Source organism: Rhineura floridana, chromosome 3, assembly GCF_030035675.1.
Source record: "Rhineura floridana isolate rRhiFlo1 chromosome 3, rRhiFlo1.hap2, whole genome shotgun sequence".
Taxonomy (NCBI): Eukaryota; Metazoa; Chordata; class Lepidosauria; order Squamata; family Rhineuridae; genus Rhineura; species Rhineura floridana.
The window spans coordinates 221,493,506-221,511,249 of NC_084482.1; the positions used below are offsets into that span (position 1 = coordinate 221,493,506).

At 39.6% G+C, this 17,744-nt stretch overlaps 1 protein-coding gene across 3 annotated transcripts; it reads left to right on the plus strand.

Moving 5' to 3' along the window:
* The first annotated feature begins 1,291 nt into the window (after positions 1 to 1,291).
* Positions 1,292 to 17,304, plus strand: LOC133381709 (zinc finger protein 91-like). Of its 3 annotated transcripts, XM_061621113.1 has the most exons (3): positions 1,292 to 2,533; positions 6,563 to 6,570; positions 15,295 to 17,303. In XM_061621113.1, exons 1-3 carry the CDS (start codon positions 1,334 to 1,336, stop codon positions 16,934 to 16,936), a joined length of 2,850 nt encoding a protein of 949 aa, XP_061477097.1. In that variant the 5' UTR covers positions 1,292 to 1,333; the 3' UTR covers positions 16,937 to 17,303. The 3 variants fall into 3 exon arrangements, with proteins under 3 accessions (XP_061477097.1, XP_061477099.1, XP_061477098.1); XM_061621115.1 differs by lacking the exon at positions 6,563 to 6,570 and having other exon boundaries at positions 15,032 to 17,304; XM_061621114.1 differs by lacking the exon at positions 6,563 to 6,570 and having other exon boundaries at positions 15,206 to 17,303.
* The last annotated feature ends 440 nt before the right edge of the window (positions 17,305 to 17,744 follow it).

Here is a 17,744-nt window from a genome sequence, read left to right on the forward strand (position 1 = left end):
TCATAGCTTCTGGGCTCAGAGGAAGATTAGATAAAAGTGGGGAGATGAACTTAAGGCGGAGATCTGAATAAAAAGGGCAGCAAAGTAGTACAAGGTTCACTGTCTCCACCGCATCTGCTCCACAGGGGCAAGTTCGATCATAATTATCAACGCCCCTGTATCTACCATCCATAGTGCCGAGGGCAGAACATTGAATCGTGCCAGGGTAAAAGCTCTCCTGAGTTTTGGGGTAGATAAACTTGGAATGTAAGTGGCCAAGTTACAGGGATTTACATTAATACTGCATTGTGAATAAGCGGCAACTAGGCTCATGTTGTTCTGATACTCAACATCTTTGAGGTGTTGGATGATTGTTGTGTTAGCGGTCGTATGGCCTAGGGCACCAATCGCTGGGAGCGAAAAACCGAGAGTTCCGAGTTTGTGAACCATTACCCGTTGCCATTGAGATTGGAAGGAATCTTCCAAAGTTAATGGGGACAATCCAGTGGGTAAAAATAGCAGCTTCATCTAGTAGTTAAATTTTAATATCCAAGCGTGGGTCTCAATCAGAAGGGCACCTAATTCCAAGCATAAGGTCACACTGGGGACACATCTCAGAGCGCCCAAAACAGACCTCATGAATTTAGATTGTACCCTCTCCAACAATGCGTAATTGCCTGCACTACAAATTTGGGTCCCGTAAAGCAGTTGAGGAAGCACCTTGGCGTTGAATACCTGGACTGCTGCCGGAATGTACTGACCGCCCTTTGTATAAAAGAAGGTCAGTAAAGCTCTGGCTGATTTCTGTGCAGTCGCAGCAGACTGGACAAAATGCGCATTCCAAGAACCTAAGGGATGGAATGCAATGCCAAGGTAACTGAAGGCGTTGACTTGGTCAATAATATGGTTGTCAATTTGCCAGCGGTGTTTATGTCTACTTTTGGCAAAAACTAAAACCTTGCATTTCGCATAGTTAATTCTCAAAAGTTCATCCACACAAAAGGAGGCAAGTTCTCTTAAGAGATGACATAAGCCCACCTGCGTTTGGCATAACAGGGCAATGTCGTCGGCATATAGAAGGCAGGTTAAGTGTCTCCTTGCCAAGACAGGAGGGTGAGAGTTTACTGCCAACAGGCGTTTTGTCAGCGAGTTTATATAGATATTGAATAGGGAGGGAGGGCCATGCAAAGATAAAAGGGGGAGAATTATGGAGATGTAAAAATAGAGAAGCAGATAATTGGGCTTCATCTGTGATGAAATGCTTTGTTTTTGCCTTGAAATTCCAATGTGTTTTTTTCAACCCTCTTCCCCCTCAGCAGGTGACCGGCAGAATGAGAATTATAGAAAACCACAGATGGTGCCACTGGTAATAGCCAAGACTGAGAGTCAAAAAGAGATATTTGGAAATCACAGGGGACCAAAATCATCTGAAAGAAAGCAGCCAAAGAATGGGAGCAAGAAATCCTCTACTTGTCATAGTTTTCATCAAAGAACACACACCGGAGAAAAACCATTTAAATGCATGGAATTTGGAAAGAGCTTCAGTGTAAAAACTAGCCTTACTTCACATCACAGAACCCACACAGGGGAGAAACCATTTAAATGCAGGGAATGTGGAAAAAGCTTTACTCGGAACGATCATCTTACTTCACATAAAAGAACCCACACAGGAGAGAAACCTTTTAAATGCAGAGAGTGTGAAAAGAGCTTCAGTCTAAGCAGTAGCCTTAAATTACATCACCGAAAACACACAGGGGAGAAACCATTTAAATGCATGGTGTGTGGAAAGAGCTTCAGTCAGAGCAGTGACCTTACTTTGCATCAAAGAACCCACACAGGGGAGAAGCCATTTAAATGCAAAGAGTGTGGAAAGAGCTTCAGTCAGAGTGGTAACCTTACATTACATGAAAGAACACACACAGGGGAGAAACCATTTAAATGCATGGAGTGTGGACAGGGCTTTAGTCAGAGAAGTAAGCTTACTTCACATCAAAGAACCCACCCAGGGGAGAAGCCATTTAAATGTAAGGAGTGTGGAAAGAACTTCAGTCATGGCGGTCACCTTACATCGCATCAAAGAACCCATACAGGGGAGAAGCCATTTAAATGCAGTGAGTGTGGAAAGAGCTTCAGTGTAAGCAGTAGCCTTACTTCGCATCACAGAACCCACACAGTGGAGAAACCATTTAAATGCAGGGAATGTGGAAAAAGCTTTACTCAGAACAATCATCTTACTTCACATCAAAGAACCCACACAGGAGAGAAACCTTTTAAATGTATGGAGTGTGGAAAGAGCTTCAGTGTAAGCAATAAACTTATTTTACATCAGAGAACTCACACAGGGGAGAAGCCATTTAAATGCAAGCAGTGTGGAAAGAGCTTTAGACACAAGCGGTACCTTACAGTACATGAAAGAACCCACACTGGAGAAAAACCATTTAAATGCAGTGAGTGCGGAAAGAGCTTCAGTGTAAGCAGTAGCCTGAAATTACATCACCGAACACACACAGGGGAGAAACCATTTAAATGTATGGAGTGTGGAAAGAGCTTCAGTGTAAGCAATAATATGGTTGTCAATTTGCCAGCGGTGTTTATGTCTACTTTTGGCGAAAACTAAAACCTTGCATTTCGCATAGTTAATTCTCAAAAGTTCATCCACACAAAAGGAGGCAAGTTCTCTTAAGAGATGACATAAGCCCACCTGCGTTTGGCATAACAGGGCAATGTCGTCGGCATATAGAAGACAGGTTAAGTGTCTCCTTGCCAAGACAGGAGGGTGAGAGTTTACTGCCGACAGGCGTTTTGTCAGCGAGTTTATATAGATATTGAATAGGGAGGGAGGGCCATGCAAAGATAAAAGGGGGAGAATTATGGAGATGCAAAAATAGAGAAGCAGATAATTGGGCTTCATCTAGTGTAAGTCACTTTATTTGCTGTCAAAGACCCATAATACAAGGTAAAATACAAGAGAAAAAAATAAAATACATGGTTAAACTGTTTTGTACTATATACAGAAATCAGAGTGGAAATAATTCGCAGGCTAGACAGACTACAGCTTTGGAGTGGGCCAACGTGACATGAGATGGATTAAAGCCTGCCCGAGGGTTGGAATTGGGCATTGGACTGTTTGTTTTGGTTATTACTTTTGACTAAGGTCATGGACATGGAACAATAATATGTATTTCTGGGTATAGGGTACTGACATTGGAAATTACTCCAGGAACTTGTGCTGTTCTGGGGGAGGAATTTGGTTTTATCTTCCGACTTGTGGTCGGAGAGCCCAATTCTTCGGGTTGCAGGAAGCGCATCTCAAGCCAAGAAGAGCTAGTTGATGGCTTGGATACACCCGGAATCGGATCATAATGTTGGGGTCTAAGTATCTTCCTTCCTTTATCTGGGGTTAGGGGTCTATTAATATTGCTTGATAGCAAACTGTGTGAAAGAGATTGGTTTGTCATAGTTCTAGACGGAGATTTGTTAAAATTATCTGAAACTAAAGGGAAGGCTTGGGGGGAATCAGCTCTGTTTGATTCGGAGCATCGCTTTGTTAAGCTTTGGATAAGATAAGCCAATCTCTTAGTAATTCCTTCCTGATCTGGTTTAGGTAGACGGTCATAAGATTCCATAAGGAGGAGCTCTTCATGATCTAGTCCCTCCTGCCAGTGAAGTTGAAGTTGGCATTGGGCCGGGGGGTTAGTCCGAATGGGGAGCTCCTGACTATTCTGACTAGTAGGGGGTGTCTGGGGCCGAGATCTTTCTTCCCTTGATTGCAGGAGGGAGCGGTTAAGCAGTGAATTAAATGGAGCCTTATTTACAAAGTAGCGATGAATCCGGATACCATGGGTATAGAGGTCTTCTCTAATTTTGTAAATCTGTTCGGCGATAAATATCAATTGGAAGGTGAAAATGACACGTTTTTCGGGAAATTGTGAATAGAGATAAGACACATGCTTAACGCAGTTCTTGTATGGAATGTTCGGAGAGTAAAGTCTAAGGCAGGACTTACATGTTTTATCCATGTAGTCGATCTCTGCTCCAATTGCGTAGGTAAGAATGTTACTGCTAATTTGTCTCTCGCCAATTGCAAGTTCCAGTTTGAGGCGTTGCAGAATCTGTCCGGAAGTAGGTGGGCATCGGTAGATTCATTGATATCTGAAATCCTGGATCCATTCTCTGACGTTTCTGTGCTGGGCTCTATTAAGGATTTAGTTTTCTTTCTTTTTTTTTAATAATTTTTATTCAAATTTTTCAAAAAACAAACAAAACAAAGTCAAAAAAACATAACAATACAACAGAAAATAAAAATAAAATAGTTGACTTCCGATTTGTCGCAGATCAGCTATAGGTATATAGTATACATCAAACCTGTCCCTTAATGTATACATACAGAATCCCTTTTCTCCATAGGCTGTCTTAATTAATCGTCAAATCCCAGTATCATCATTTTATTTTGATCTTTCAACAAAAAGTCTAAGAGAGGCTTCCATTCCTTAAGAAATGTATCTGTCGATTTTTCTCTAAGTAAACACGTCAATTTATCCATTTCTACTAAGTCCATTAATTTCAATAGCCATTCTTCCATTGTTGGTGTTGATTCCATTTTCCACTTTTGTGCATATAATAATCTTGCTGCCGTAATCATATATAATATTATTCTTCCATATTTCTTTTCTATTTGTTTATCCATAAAACCCAATAAAAAAAATTCTGGTTTTGACTGAATATTTATCTTTAGAATTTTTTGCATCTTCCTACCTATCTGTGCCCAAAATGATTTTGCCTTTTTACACAGCCACCACATATGATAAAATGATCCTTCTTGTTGTTTACATTTCCAACAAACATTAGAAACATTACTATACATTTTTGACAACTTTTCTGGAGTCATGTACCAACGGTACATCATTTTATAAAAATTTTCTTTAAGATTATAGCATAGTGTAAATTTCAAGCCTTTTTTCCACATATTTTCCCATTGATCCATTTGTATGTTATAACCAAAAATTTTTGCCCACTTTACCATACACTCTTTTACTTGTTCTTCCTCCATATCCATTTTCAGTAAGAGTTTATACATTTTCGCAATTATATTTTCATCATTTGTACACAATCCTATTTCAAAAGCAGATTTACTTATTTCAAACCCATACATTTTCTTGTCCATTTTATATCTTTCTAACAATTGTAAGTAGGCAAACCATTGAAAACTATATCCTTCCTTTGTCAGTTGTTCTCTCTCTTTCATTATATATTCTCCATGTACATTTTCTAATAGTTCTTGATAAGTTGACCATTTCTCTTTTCCAGCCATTTCTCTTCTGTAAAACGCTTCTTGACTTGAGACACATAATGGTATTTTCGAATAAAACCTTGGTTTATATCTATTCCATATTTTCAACAGAGGACGTCTTATAAAATGATTGTTAAAGTCTACATTTACTTTTACTTTGTCATACCATAGATATCCATGCCATCCCCACTTCAAATTATGGCCCTCCAAATCCAATAGTCTTTTATTCCTCAATAAGATCCATTCCTTTATCCAGACTAGACAGCAGGCAGCAAAATAAAGTCTCAAATTTGGTAATCCCAGTCCTCCTCTTTCTTTGGCATCTTGTAGTAGTTTAAATTTAACTCTTGGTTTTTTTCCTTGCCATACAAATTTAGAGATATCTTTTTGCCATTGTTTAAAAGGTAAATCAGAGGATATTACAGGTATTGTTTGAAACAAAAACATCATTCTCGGTAATACATTCATTTTTATCACAGATATTCTACCCATTAATGACAGTTGTAGTTTATCCCATCTTAGCAAATCTTTCTTAATCTCTGTCCATAATTTTTCATAATTATTATGAAACAACTTTGAGTTTTTATTTGTCATAATGATACCTAAATATTTCAACTTTTTCTCTATTGTAAAATCTGTCTTGTCCATTAACTCTTTCTGTTCCCTTAAAGTTAAATTTTTCACCAACATCTTTGTTTTTTGATTGTTGATCTTAAATCCTGCTAACGGTCCAAATTCTTTTAATTTGTCCATCAATACATTAATTCCTTCCAGAGGGTTTTCTAGTACAATTATCAAATCATCAGCAAATGCTCTCAATTTATATTCTTTTTTTATCTTTAATCCTGAAATTCTTTTATCTTGCCTTATATCTCTAAGCAGCACTTCTAAGACCAGAATAAATAAAAGGGGAGATAAAGGACATCCCTGTCTTGTACCCTTTTGTATTTCACATGAATCCGTTAAATCTCCGTTAACAATTATCTGAGCCTTCTGAGATGTATAAATCGATCTAATCCATTTTATAAAATTGTCTCCAAAATCCATTTGCTCCAAAACCTGAAACATAAATTTCCAATTCAAATTATCAAATGCTTTTTCAGCATCTAAAAAAATCAAAGCTGCTTGTTTATCATTTCGTTGTTCTAAATATTCCAAGACATTCAAGACATTCCTGACGTTGTCACGTAATTGTCTTTTAGGTAAAAACCCTGATTGATCTTCCTGAATAAATTGTTTTTTCAATCTTTCCGCCAAGATCATTGTAAAAATTTTATAGTCATTGTTCAATAGAGATATTGGTCGATAGTTTTTTGTTTTAGTTAAATCTTGCTCCTCTTTAGGTATTAATGTTATATTAGCATTTTTCCAACTATCCGGTATCTTTCCCTCTTGCAGAATAAAATTCATTGTAGACTGTAAAGGTAGTAAGAGTTCTTCCTCCAAACATTTATAATACATTACAGATAACCCATCTGGTCCTGGTGCCTTTCCTAATTTAATTTTGTTTATAGCTTCAGATATCTCTCTGGACGTAATAGGGCCATTAATAGCTTGTCTCTGAAAGTCTGTAATTTTAGGCAAATTCTGTTTAGATATATACTCTTCTATTTTTTCAGATGGAATTTCCTGACATTTGTACAATGTTGAGTAATATTGATGAAAAATCTTTTTGATTTTTACATTATCTGTCAACGTCTCATCTCCTTCTTGTATCTTTAAAATAATATTTTTTGACGTTCTTTTCTTAATTTATATGCTAACCATTTCCCAGGTTTATTTGCAAATTCAAAAGTCCTTTGTTTAGCAAAATTTAGTTTTCTTTCAATTTCTCTAACTGTCAGCATTGATACTTGCTTTTGTAACATTTTAATTTGATTTACAATAGAAACTTTAGTTGGATTCTTTTTCAATTCTTCCTCTTTTTGTTTTATTTCTTCCAAAATTAATTGCATTTTCTGTTGTTTCTTTTTTTTTAATTCAGAGTTACATTTAATAAAATATCCCCTCATCAATGCCTTACTTGTATCCCAAACGATATTTTCACTTGTTCCTTTATGTAAATTATGTTCAAAAAACTCTTTTAATTTCTTCTTACATTCTTGTACTACTTTGTCATTCTGTAATAAAGATTCATTTAGTCTCCATCTAAATCCAAGATTTTTTTTTTTAAAGTTAATATCACAGGATTATGATCCGAAAAAGTTTTTGGTAATATATCCATTTTAAAAGTATCCTTCGCTAAAATTTTAGACATCCAAATCATATCAATCCTCGAGAATGTTTTGTGTCTTTCTGAAAAATAAGTAAATTCCTTTGCATTATCATTTATATATCTCCAGGTATCCACCAATTCTAAATGTTCCATCAGTTCAAAGCAAATCTTCGGTAATTTACCCTGTGTCTCTTTGATATTTTTTTCAGAAAGCCTATCAATTTTTGGTGAGATTACCCCATTCCAATCACCCATGACACACCAATGATCATATGAAAACTCTGACAATTTTTCCATAAGTCCTGTGTAAAACCTTGTTTTATCTTCATTGGGGGCATAGATACCCACTATCAAAATGTTTGTACCCTGTAGAGTAATTTCAACCCCCACAAATCTACCACTATCATCCAGTAATACCAATTTAGGAAGCAATTGTGGGTTAATGTAGAGAACAACTCCATTTTTTTTTTTTGGTCCAGCCGAAATAAATTCTTCACCCAAATTTTTACAAATCAGATATTTGGAATCTTTCTTCTTAATATGAGTTTCTTGTAAACAAATTATATCCAATTTTAATTTTTTCAAATAATGAAACACTTTCTTTCTCTTCTGCGCCGTGTTAGCTCCATTTATATTCCAAGTTAGATATTTGTAATCCATCTTTAAGCGTGTAATTTAAAATGTGCCTGATGCTCCTTTTAATCCATCATCTTCCTTCCCTTCCTCTGCATATCTTTGTTGACTTTGTTCCCCAGGAATTATATCCATATCTTTGAGTTTATCTTCATCCATATCTTTTGAAGCTTTTCTCAAGAAGTCCCTTGCTTTTTGAACAGTATTCAATCTATATTTCTGTTGTCTGAATGTAAAGATCACTCCTTCTGGAACATCCCATCTAAATTGAATTTTACGTTGCTTAAGTTTCTCTGTAAGGAAAGCATATTCTTTTCTCTTACGTAAAAGTCTAATAGGAATTTCTTTCATCACCAGTATTTCCTTACCATCAATTTTAAAGGTATTTTTAAAGTGTTGCTGTAATACCATATCTCTGGTCGTCTTCTTTATAAAATGAACAAGCACATCTCTTGGAATTTTATTCATTGTTGCATATCTGGAATTAATTCTATACACTTTGTCTATTTCAAATTCCATCCGATCTTCATTCAAATCCAGAAATTTTGCTAGAGCATTAACAATTTTATCTCTGATGTCTTCACCTGTTTCCTCAGGGATTGCACGGAATCTCAAACAATGTTCTTTATTTCTAAATTCAGTCACAGCCATATAGTCCAAGTTTTTTTCTAATTCCAGATTTAATATATCTGTTCTATTCTCCAAGATTTGTACCTTTTCTTTAGTGTTTTTTGCATCCTCCTTTATTTGCCCAATTGTCCCTTTAATCTCATCCACTTGTGTTTTAATATAGTCTTTTATATCTGTCAGTTCAGTTTTCATTTCCTGTTTTATATCATTAATCCCTTCCATTATTTTTTGAAACAAATCTGGGGGTATAGCCCCTTCCTGTGGATCAGTAGAACCTCTTCGCTCCTGGGCCTTAGTTGCTTTTTTAGTTGTCATTTTCAAGAAAAGCCTTTAATTTCTGATATTAATCACTGTTCCAAAACCTAGAGGCAGTCTATTTCTTTTTTTTTTCCTCCACCAACAAAAGAGTTAATATTCCAGGCCTGTTATTATAGTCCAGCCAGCACAGCACAGTTCTTATCTACGTCCAAGAATGCAAAACAATTCTGGTTCCCAACACCAAACGATTAGTAACATATACGAGCAGCAGATTCGTCCAAAAAGAAATAGTCCAAGCAGAAAAATAGTCCAAAATATATTTCCATCAAATAATAATTACCTCTCATCCGTTTTTAAACTTTAAAACTCCAAATTCAGGCCAGCTTTTTGTCGTAAAAAAAGTATATAAGTTGTTTACATTTTCTTTCTTCCTTAATTATATTTAAAAGAGAAAAAGTATGACTCACCCAGGTTTCTCAGTTGCTGATTCGTAAACAAATCCCTTTTATTGTAGTAATTTAAGCCGAATGATAAGATTTAGACAGAAGTGGGCTCACTGGTTAAGGACGTTTTTTTAAGAAGAAAAAAAAAACGCTTCGCTTTTTTCCAGTACAGCTTGCATGGAAATCCTGACTCCGTCTTCAGCCGCTCGGCATGCCTTCTTATCTCAGGGATTTCCTGATCAATTCCAGCCGCCGACAGCTCAACGAAGTCTTGTGGAAAATCTGATCGGTTCTCCTATACCTTGGAGAACATTTAAGCCAGTCAAAGTTTCCTCTTGACTGGCTTTTAACCTGAAAAAAGCTTCCTCTGAGGCAGAGATCTCTCAGAGACAGTCACCAGCTGAGCACTCACTTCCGGGAAGTCAAGGATTTAGTTTTCTCCAACAAGGGACTTAGCTTATTTAAATGTTGAGGGCTGGTTTTGGGGGGTATTTTTGTTTTGCAAGCTTGCATGGAAGTTAGCTGAGTTTTAATTGGTGCGTTCAATAGCTTGAATAAAGGGTTAAAATTCATTCTCTTTGTTAAAACAGGTTTAAAATTCTTTATATTCTTTGGTTTCTTCATTTTGTTAGCCCTCCGGTAAGCCCGATGCAAAGACGTAGCGTTTTTTGCTTTCAGTTCTGACTTCCGTGTCGAGCATTCTCGAATAGCTGGGGTAGCAGAGGTGGAGTCAGGGGGGTTTAGTTCCTCCGACAAAAGCGGCCCCAAAGACTTAATCAGAGTACTGAGTAGACTATTTGTTTCAGCTAGGTAGGCTTTTATCAAACTCAGTTCTTCGGTAACAGCTATTCCCCAGCCTAATGACGGCAGGTTCAGTCCTGTCATACTCTGCTGTGTTGAAAATTTATTTGTGGACTGATTCTCTGGATGGGCACACCTAGGTTCTTGTGATTCATTTATATCGTCTATGGTTAATATTTCTGAAGGAATCTCCTCATCCCTCAGAGTTAGATTGCAATTAAAGCCTGCATCCTGTAATTCTTCACCCAGGCTTTTACTATGATTATCCTCCTTAGGTAGCTTGATTGTTAGTTGATGGTCTAATGACCAATCATGTTGGAATAGTGGCTGGGAGGTCATCGTTTGCATTGTTTGTTGATAAGGACTGGGAATAGTGAATAGTAAAGTTTGGTGGAAAGAATTATCAGAGCTTGAGATAGTTGAGATGGTTCAGGGGGGGTTCCCTTCCCCCAAGGAGATACCTAGGGGGGGACTTCCGGTTCTGGTCCCGGTAAGACGCTTTCTTCTTCAGCTCTAATCTCAGCTCCCTTAGTTTACAACTTGTAATCTTTTAATTCCTACCTGCCTTCTGGCAATAGAGATGGCAGGATGCTTAAAGACTTGGCGATTAGCCCAACATTGTTAATTCTACTTCAAAGCTAATGGGTAGCAGTAATTAAGATAACAACCTGACTCCCTCCACAGAGCGTATGCTAAAGGAGCAGGAGAAATAGGACATCAAAGCAAAATACTTATGTCCCTGCTACATGACCCCTGAATAAGAACATAAGAATATAAGAACATAAGAAGAGCCTGCTGGATCAGGCCAGTGGCCCATCTAGTCCAGCATCTTGTTCTCACAGTGGCCAACCAGGTGCCTGGGGGAAGTCCGCAAGCAGGACCCGAGTGCAAGAACACTTTCCCCTCCTGAGGCTTCCGGCAACTGGTTTTCAGAAGCATGCTGCCTCTGACTAGGGTGGCAGAGCACAGCCATCATGGCTAGTAGCCATTGATAGCCCTGTCCTCCATGAATTTGTCTAATCTTCTTTTAAAGCCGTCCAAGCTGGTGGCCATTACTGCATCTTGTGGGAGCAAATTCCATAGTTTAACTATGCGCTGAGTAAAGAAGTACTTCTTTTTGTCTGTCCTGAATCTTCCAAAATTCAGCTTCTTTGAATGTCCACGAGTTCTAGTATTATGAGAGAGGGAGAAGAACTTTTCTCTATCCACTTTCTCAATGCCATGCATCATTTTATACACTTCTATCATGTCTCCTCTGACCCACCTTTTCTCTAAACTAAAAAGCCCCAAATGCTGCAACCTTTCCTCTTAAGGGAGTCGCTCCATCCCCTTGATCATTCTGGTTGCCCTCTTCTGAACCTTTTCCAACTCTATAATATCCTTTTTGAGATGAGGTGACCAGAACTGTACACAGTATTCCAAATGCGGCCGCACAATAGATTTATACAACGGCATGATGATATCGGCTGTTTTATTTTCAATACCTTTCCTAATTATTGCTAGCATGGAATTTGCCTTTTTCACAGTTGCCGCACACTGGGTCGACATTTTCATTGTGCTGTCCACTACAACCCCGAGGTCTCTCTCTTGGTCGGTCACCGCCAGTTCAGACCCCATGAGCGTATATGTGAAATTCAGATTTTTTGCTCCAATATGCATAATTTTACACTTGTTTATATTGAATTGCATTTGCCATTTTTCCGCCCATTCACTCAGTTTGGAGAGGTCTTTTTGGAGCTCTTCGCAATCCCTTTTTGTTTTAACAACCCTGAACAATTTAGTGTCATCAGCAAACTTGGCCACTTGACTGCTCACTCCTAATTCTAGGTCATTAATGAACAAGTTGAAAAGTACAGGTCCCAATACCGATCCTTGAGGGACTCCACTTTCTACAGCCCTCCATTGGGAGAACTGTCCGTTTATTCCTACTCTCTGCTTTCTGCTTCTTAACCAATTCCTTATCCACAAGAGGACCTCTCCTCTTATTCCATGACTGCTAAGCTTCCTCAGAAGCCTTTGGTGAGGTACCTTGTCAAACGCTTTTTGAAAGTCTAAGTACACTATGTCCACTGGATCACCTCTATCTATATGCTTGTTGACACTCTCAAAAAATTCTAATAGGTTACTGAGACTGGACTTTCCCTTGCAGAAGCCATGCTGGCTCTGCTTCAGCAAGGCTTGTTCTTCTATGTGCTTAGTTAATCTAGCTTTAATCATACTTTCTACCAGTTTTCCAGGGACAGAAGTTAAGCTAACTGGCCTGTAATTTCCGGGATCCCCTCTGGATCCCTTTTTGAAGATTGGCGTTACATTGGCCACTTTCCAGTCCTCAGGCACGGAGGAGGACCTGAGGGACAAGTTACATATTTTAGTTAGCAGATCAGCAATTTCACCTTTGAGTTCTTTGAGAACTCTCGGGTGGATGCCATCCGGGCCCGGTGATTTGTCAGTTTTTATATTGTCCATTAAGCTTAGAACTTCCTCTCTCGTTACCACTATTTGTCTCAGTTCCTCAGAATCCCTTCCTGCAAATGTTAGTTCAGGTTCAGGGATCTGCCCTATATCTTCCACTGTGAAGACAGATGCAAAGAATTCATTTAGCTTCTCTGCAATCTCCTTATCGTTCTTTAGTACACCTTTGACTCCCTTATCATCCAAGGGTCCAATTGTCTCCCTAGATGGTCTCCTGCTTTGAATGTATTGATAGAATTTTTTGTTGTTGGTTTTTATGTTCTTAGCAATGTGCTCCTCAAATTCTTTTTTAGCATCCCTTATTGTCTTCTTGCATTTCTTTTGCCAGAGTTTGTGTTCTTTTTTATTTTCTTCATTCGGACAAGACTTCCATTTTCTGAAGGAAGACTTTTTGCCTCTAAGATCTTCCTTGACTTTGCTCGTTAACCATGCTGGCAACTTCTTGGCCCTGGTGGTACCTTTTCTGATCTGCGGTATGCACTCCAGTTGAGCTTCTAATATAGTGTTTTTAAACAACTTCCAAGCATTTTCGAGTAATGTGACCCTCTGGACTTTGTTTTTCAGCTTTCTTTTTACCAATCCCCTCATTTTTGTGAAGTTTCCTCTTTTGAAGTCAAATGTGACCGTGTTGGATTTTCTTGGCAATTGGCCATTTACATGTATGTTTAATTTAATAGCACTGTGGTCACTGCTCCCAATCGGTTCAACAACACTTACATCTTGCACCAGGTCCCGGTCCCCACTGAGGATTAAGTCCAGGGTTGCCGTCCCTCTGGTCGGTTCCATGACCAACTGGTCTAGGGAATAGTCATTTAGAATATGTAGAATTTTTGCTTCTTTGTCATGACTGGAACACATATGCAGCCAGTGTATGTCCGGGTAGTTGAAGTCACCCATTACTACCACATTTCCTAGTTTGGATGCTTCCTCAATTTCATATCTCATCTCAAGGTCTCCCTGAGCATTTTGATCAGGGGGACGATAGATCGTTCCCAGTATTAAGTCCCTCCTGGGGCACGGTATCACCACCCACAATGATTCTGTGGAGGAGTCTGCCTCTTTTGGGGTTACGAGCTTGCTGGATTCAATGCCGTCTTTCACGTATAGAGCGACTCCGCCACAAATACGTCCTTCCCTGTCCTTCCGATATAGTTTATATCCAGGGATAACCGTATCCCACTGGTTTTCTCCATTCCACCAGGTCTCCGTTATGCTCACTGTATCAATGCTCTCCTCTAAGACCAAGCACTCCAGTTCTCCCATCTTGGTTCAGAGGCTCCTAGCATTAGCGTACAGGCACTTTTAAGCAGTGTCTCTCTTCAAGTGTCTTTGGCACTTGTGGTTAGGCCTGTGGTAATTTTGCTCTTCTGAATTTATATCCTGTGCCCCTGCTCTCACAATGCCTACTTCTAGGCCTACCCCTTTTAAAATTTCATCATTTCTTTGGTTTTTATCCCAGGGGGGAGGTTTATTCCGAACCGGACCTTTTTCAGCTCCTGTCGGGTTTCCCCGCTCAGTCAGTTTAAAAGCTGCTCTGCCACCTTTTTAATTTTAAGTGCCAGCAGTCTTGTTCCATTCTGGTTCAAGTGGAGCCCGTCCCTTTTGTACAGGCCCGGCTTGTCCCAAAATGTTCCCCAGTGCCTAACAAATCTGAACCCTTCCACCCGACACCATCGTCTCATCCACGCATTGAGACTGCGAAGCTGGGCCTGTCTGGCTGGTCCTGCGCATGGAACCGGTAGCATTTCAGAGAAAGCCACCTTGGAGGTCCTGGCTTTCAGCATCCTACCTAGCAACCTAAATTTTGCTTCCAGGACCGCACGGCTGCATTTCCCCATGTCATTGGTGCCAACATGCACCACGACCACTGACTCCTTCCCAGCACTGTCTACCAAACTATCTAAATGAAATAATCGAAATAAATCAAACCATAGAGACCTTTGCAACATAACGTATAAGAGTATAAGAGTACTCATATATCTTCTGCTAAACTTGATACCAAAAGAATTGAACAGTGATATCGGCGTCCATTTTAAGGCTTATCCTGGCGATTACATAATGATTTTTACAAGGAAAAAATGTCAGGAGCTGGGCTTCATCTGTGATGAAATGCTTTGTTTTTGCCTTGAAATTCCAATGTGTTTTTTTCAACCCTCTTCCCCCTCAGCAGGTGACCGGCAGAATGAGAATTATAGAAAACCACAGATGGTGCCACTGGTAATAGCCAAGACTGAGAGTCAAAAAGAGATATTTGGAAATCACAGGGGACCAAAAACGTCTGAAAGAAAGCAGCCAAAGAATGGGAGCAAGAAATCCTCTACTTGTCATAGTTTTCATCAAAGAACACACACTGGAGAAAAACCATTTAAATGCATGGAATGTGGAAAGAGCTTCAGTGTAAAAAATAGCCTTACTTCACATCACAGAACCCACACAGGGGAGAAACCATTTAAATGCAGGGAATGTGGAAAAAGCTTTACTCAGAACGATCATCTTACTTCACATAAAAGAACCCACACAGGAGAGAAACCTTTTAAATGCATGGAGTGTGGAAAGAGCTTCAGTGTAAGCAGTAGCCTTAAATTACATCACCGAACCCACACAGGGGAGAAACCATTTAAATGCATGGTGTGTGGAAAGAGCTTTAATCAGAGCAGTAATCTTACTTCACATCAAAGAACCCACACAGGGGAGAAGCCATTTAAATGCAAGGAGTGTGGAAAGAGCTTCCCTCAGAATGGTCAACTTACATTACATGAAAGAACCCACACAGGGGAGAAACCATTTAAATGCAAGCAGTGTGGAAAGAGCTTTAGCCACAAGTGGTACCATACATTGCATGAAAGAACACACACAGGGGAGAAACCATTTAAATGCAGGGAGTGTGGAAAGAGCTTCAGTGTAAAAAACAGCCTTACTTTACATCACAGAACGCACACAGGGGAGCAACCATTTAAATGCAGGCAATGTGGAAAGAGCTTCAGTGGAAATGGTAACCTTAAATTACACCACAGAACCCACACAGCGGAGAAGCCATTTAAATGCAAGGAGTGTGGAAAGAGCTTCTCTCGGAATGATCAACTTTCATTACATGAAAGAACCCATACAGGGGAGAAACCATTTAAATGCATGGAGTGTGGAAAGAGCTTCAGTGAAAGCAGTAACCTTAAATTACATCACAGAACCCACACAGGGGAGAAGCCATTTAAATGCAAGCAGTGTGGAAAGAGCTTTAGACACAAGTGGTACCTTACAGTACATGAAAGAACCCACACTGGAGAAAAACCATTTAAATGCAGGGAATGTGGAAAGAGCTTCAGTCAGAGCAGTAAACTTACTTTACATCACAGAACACACACAGGGGAGAAACCATTTAAATGCAGAGAGTGTGGAAAGTACTTCAGTCAGAGCACTAGCCTTACTTTACATGAAAGAACCCACACAGGCGAGAAACCATTTAAATGCAGGGAGTGTGGAAAGAGAATCAGTCAGAGCAGTAGGCTTACTTTACATGAAAGAACCCACACAGGCGAGAAACCATTTAAATGCAGGGAATGTGGAAAGAGCTTCAGTGTAAACAGTAGCCTTACTTTACATCACAGAACCCACACAGGGGAGAAACAATTTAAATGCAGTGAGTGTGGAAAGAGCTTCAGTCAGAGCAGTGACCTTACTTCGCATCAAAGAACCCACACAGGGGAGAAGTCATTTAAATGCAAAGAGTGTGGAAAGAGCTTCAGTCAGAGTGGTAACCTTACATTACATGAAAGAACACACACAGGGGAGAAACCATTTAAATGCAGTGAGTGCGGAAAGAGCTTCAGTGTAAACAGTAGCCTGAAATTACATCACCGAACACACACAGGGGAGAAACCATTTAAATGCATGGAGTGTGGACAGGGCTTTAGTCAGAGAAGTAAGCTTACTTCACATCAAAGAACCCACACAGGGGAGAAGCCATTTAAATGTAAGGAGTGTGGAAAGAACTTCAGTCAGAGCGGTCACCTTACTTCACATCAAAGAACCCATACAGGGGAGAAACCATTTAAATGCAGGGAGTGTGGAAAGAGCTTCAGTCAGAGCAGTCACCGTACTTTGCATCAAAGAACCCATACAGGGGAGAAACCGTTTAAATGCAGAGAGTGTGGAAAAAGCTTCAGTGTAAGCAGTAGCCTTGTTTTACATCACAGAACCCACACGGGAGAAACCATTTAAATGTAGTGAGTGGAAAGAGGTTCAGTCAGAGCACACTTACTTCGTATGAAAAAACACTGTGGAGTAACTTTTTTAATGCATGGAGTATGGAAAGAGATTCAATGAAAGCAGTAGGCTTACATCACAGGGGATACGCAGGAGAAACAATTGAAATGTAGGGAGTATGGAAAGAACTTCAATGGGAGCTTTATTCTTCATCTTGCAGGCTACATAGATTAAAGCCCTATACAGGTTGGGGCCAGGATGCTTAAAAAATTATCTCACCTGTTATATATGCAGCCCATCACTGAAGTCTGCAGAAGATGGCCTCTTACGCATACCATCTCATTGGGAAGTCCACTCTGCATGATAGAGAAACCTGGCCTTTTGTGTGGTGGCAACTACTTTTTTGAACTTCCTCCTGTTACATATCAGACAGGTTTTTTTTTTTTGTGGTGCCTATAGAAGACCTACCTTTTTCAACAAACCTTTTAAGGGCAGAGCTTTATTACTGTTTCTGTGGGATTTTAAAAGGTAAAGGTGTCCCCGCACTTGTAGTGCGAGTCGTTTTCGACTCTTAGGGTGATGTCTTGCGACATTTACTAGGCGGACCGTATATATGAGGTGGGACTGCCAGTTCCTTCCCCGGTCTTTCTTTACCCCCCAGCATATGCCGGGCACTCATTTTACTGACCACGGATGGATGGGAGGCTGAGTGGACCTCGAACCCTTTTACCGGAGATTCGACTTCCTCCTTCCGTTGGAATCGAACTGCAGACGTGAGCAGAGCTTCGGCTGTGTTACTGCCGCTTACCACTCTGCGTCACGG

Excerpts from the sequence above, each read along its gene's own strand:
- LOC133381709 (XM_061621115.1), top strand. The coding sequence starts at position 1,334 with ATGGTGCCACTGGTAATAGCCAAGACTGAGAGTCAAAAAGAGATATTT. Across the intron at positions 2,534-15,031 it reads AGTGTGGAAAGAGCTTCAGT|AAATCCTCTACTTGTCATAG; the intron begins GTAAGCAATAAT and ends AATGGGAGCAAG.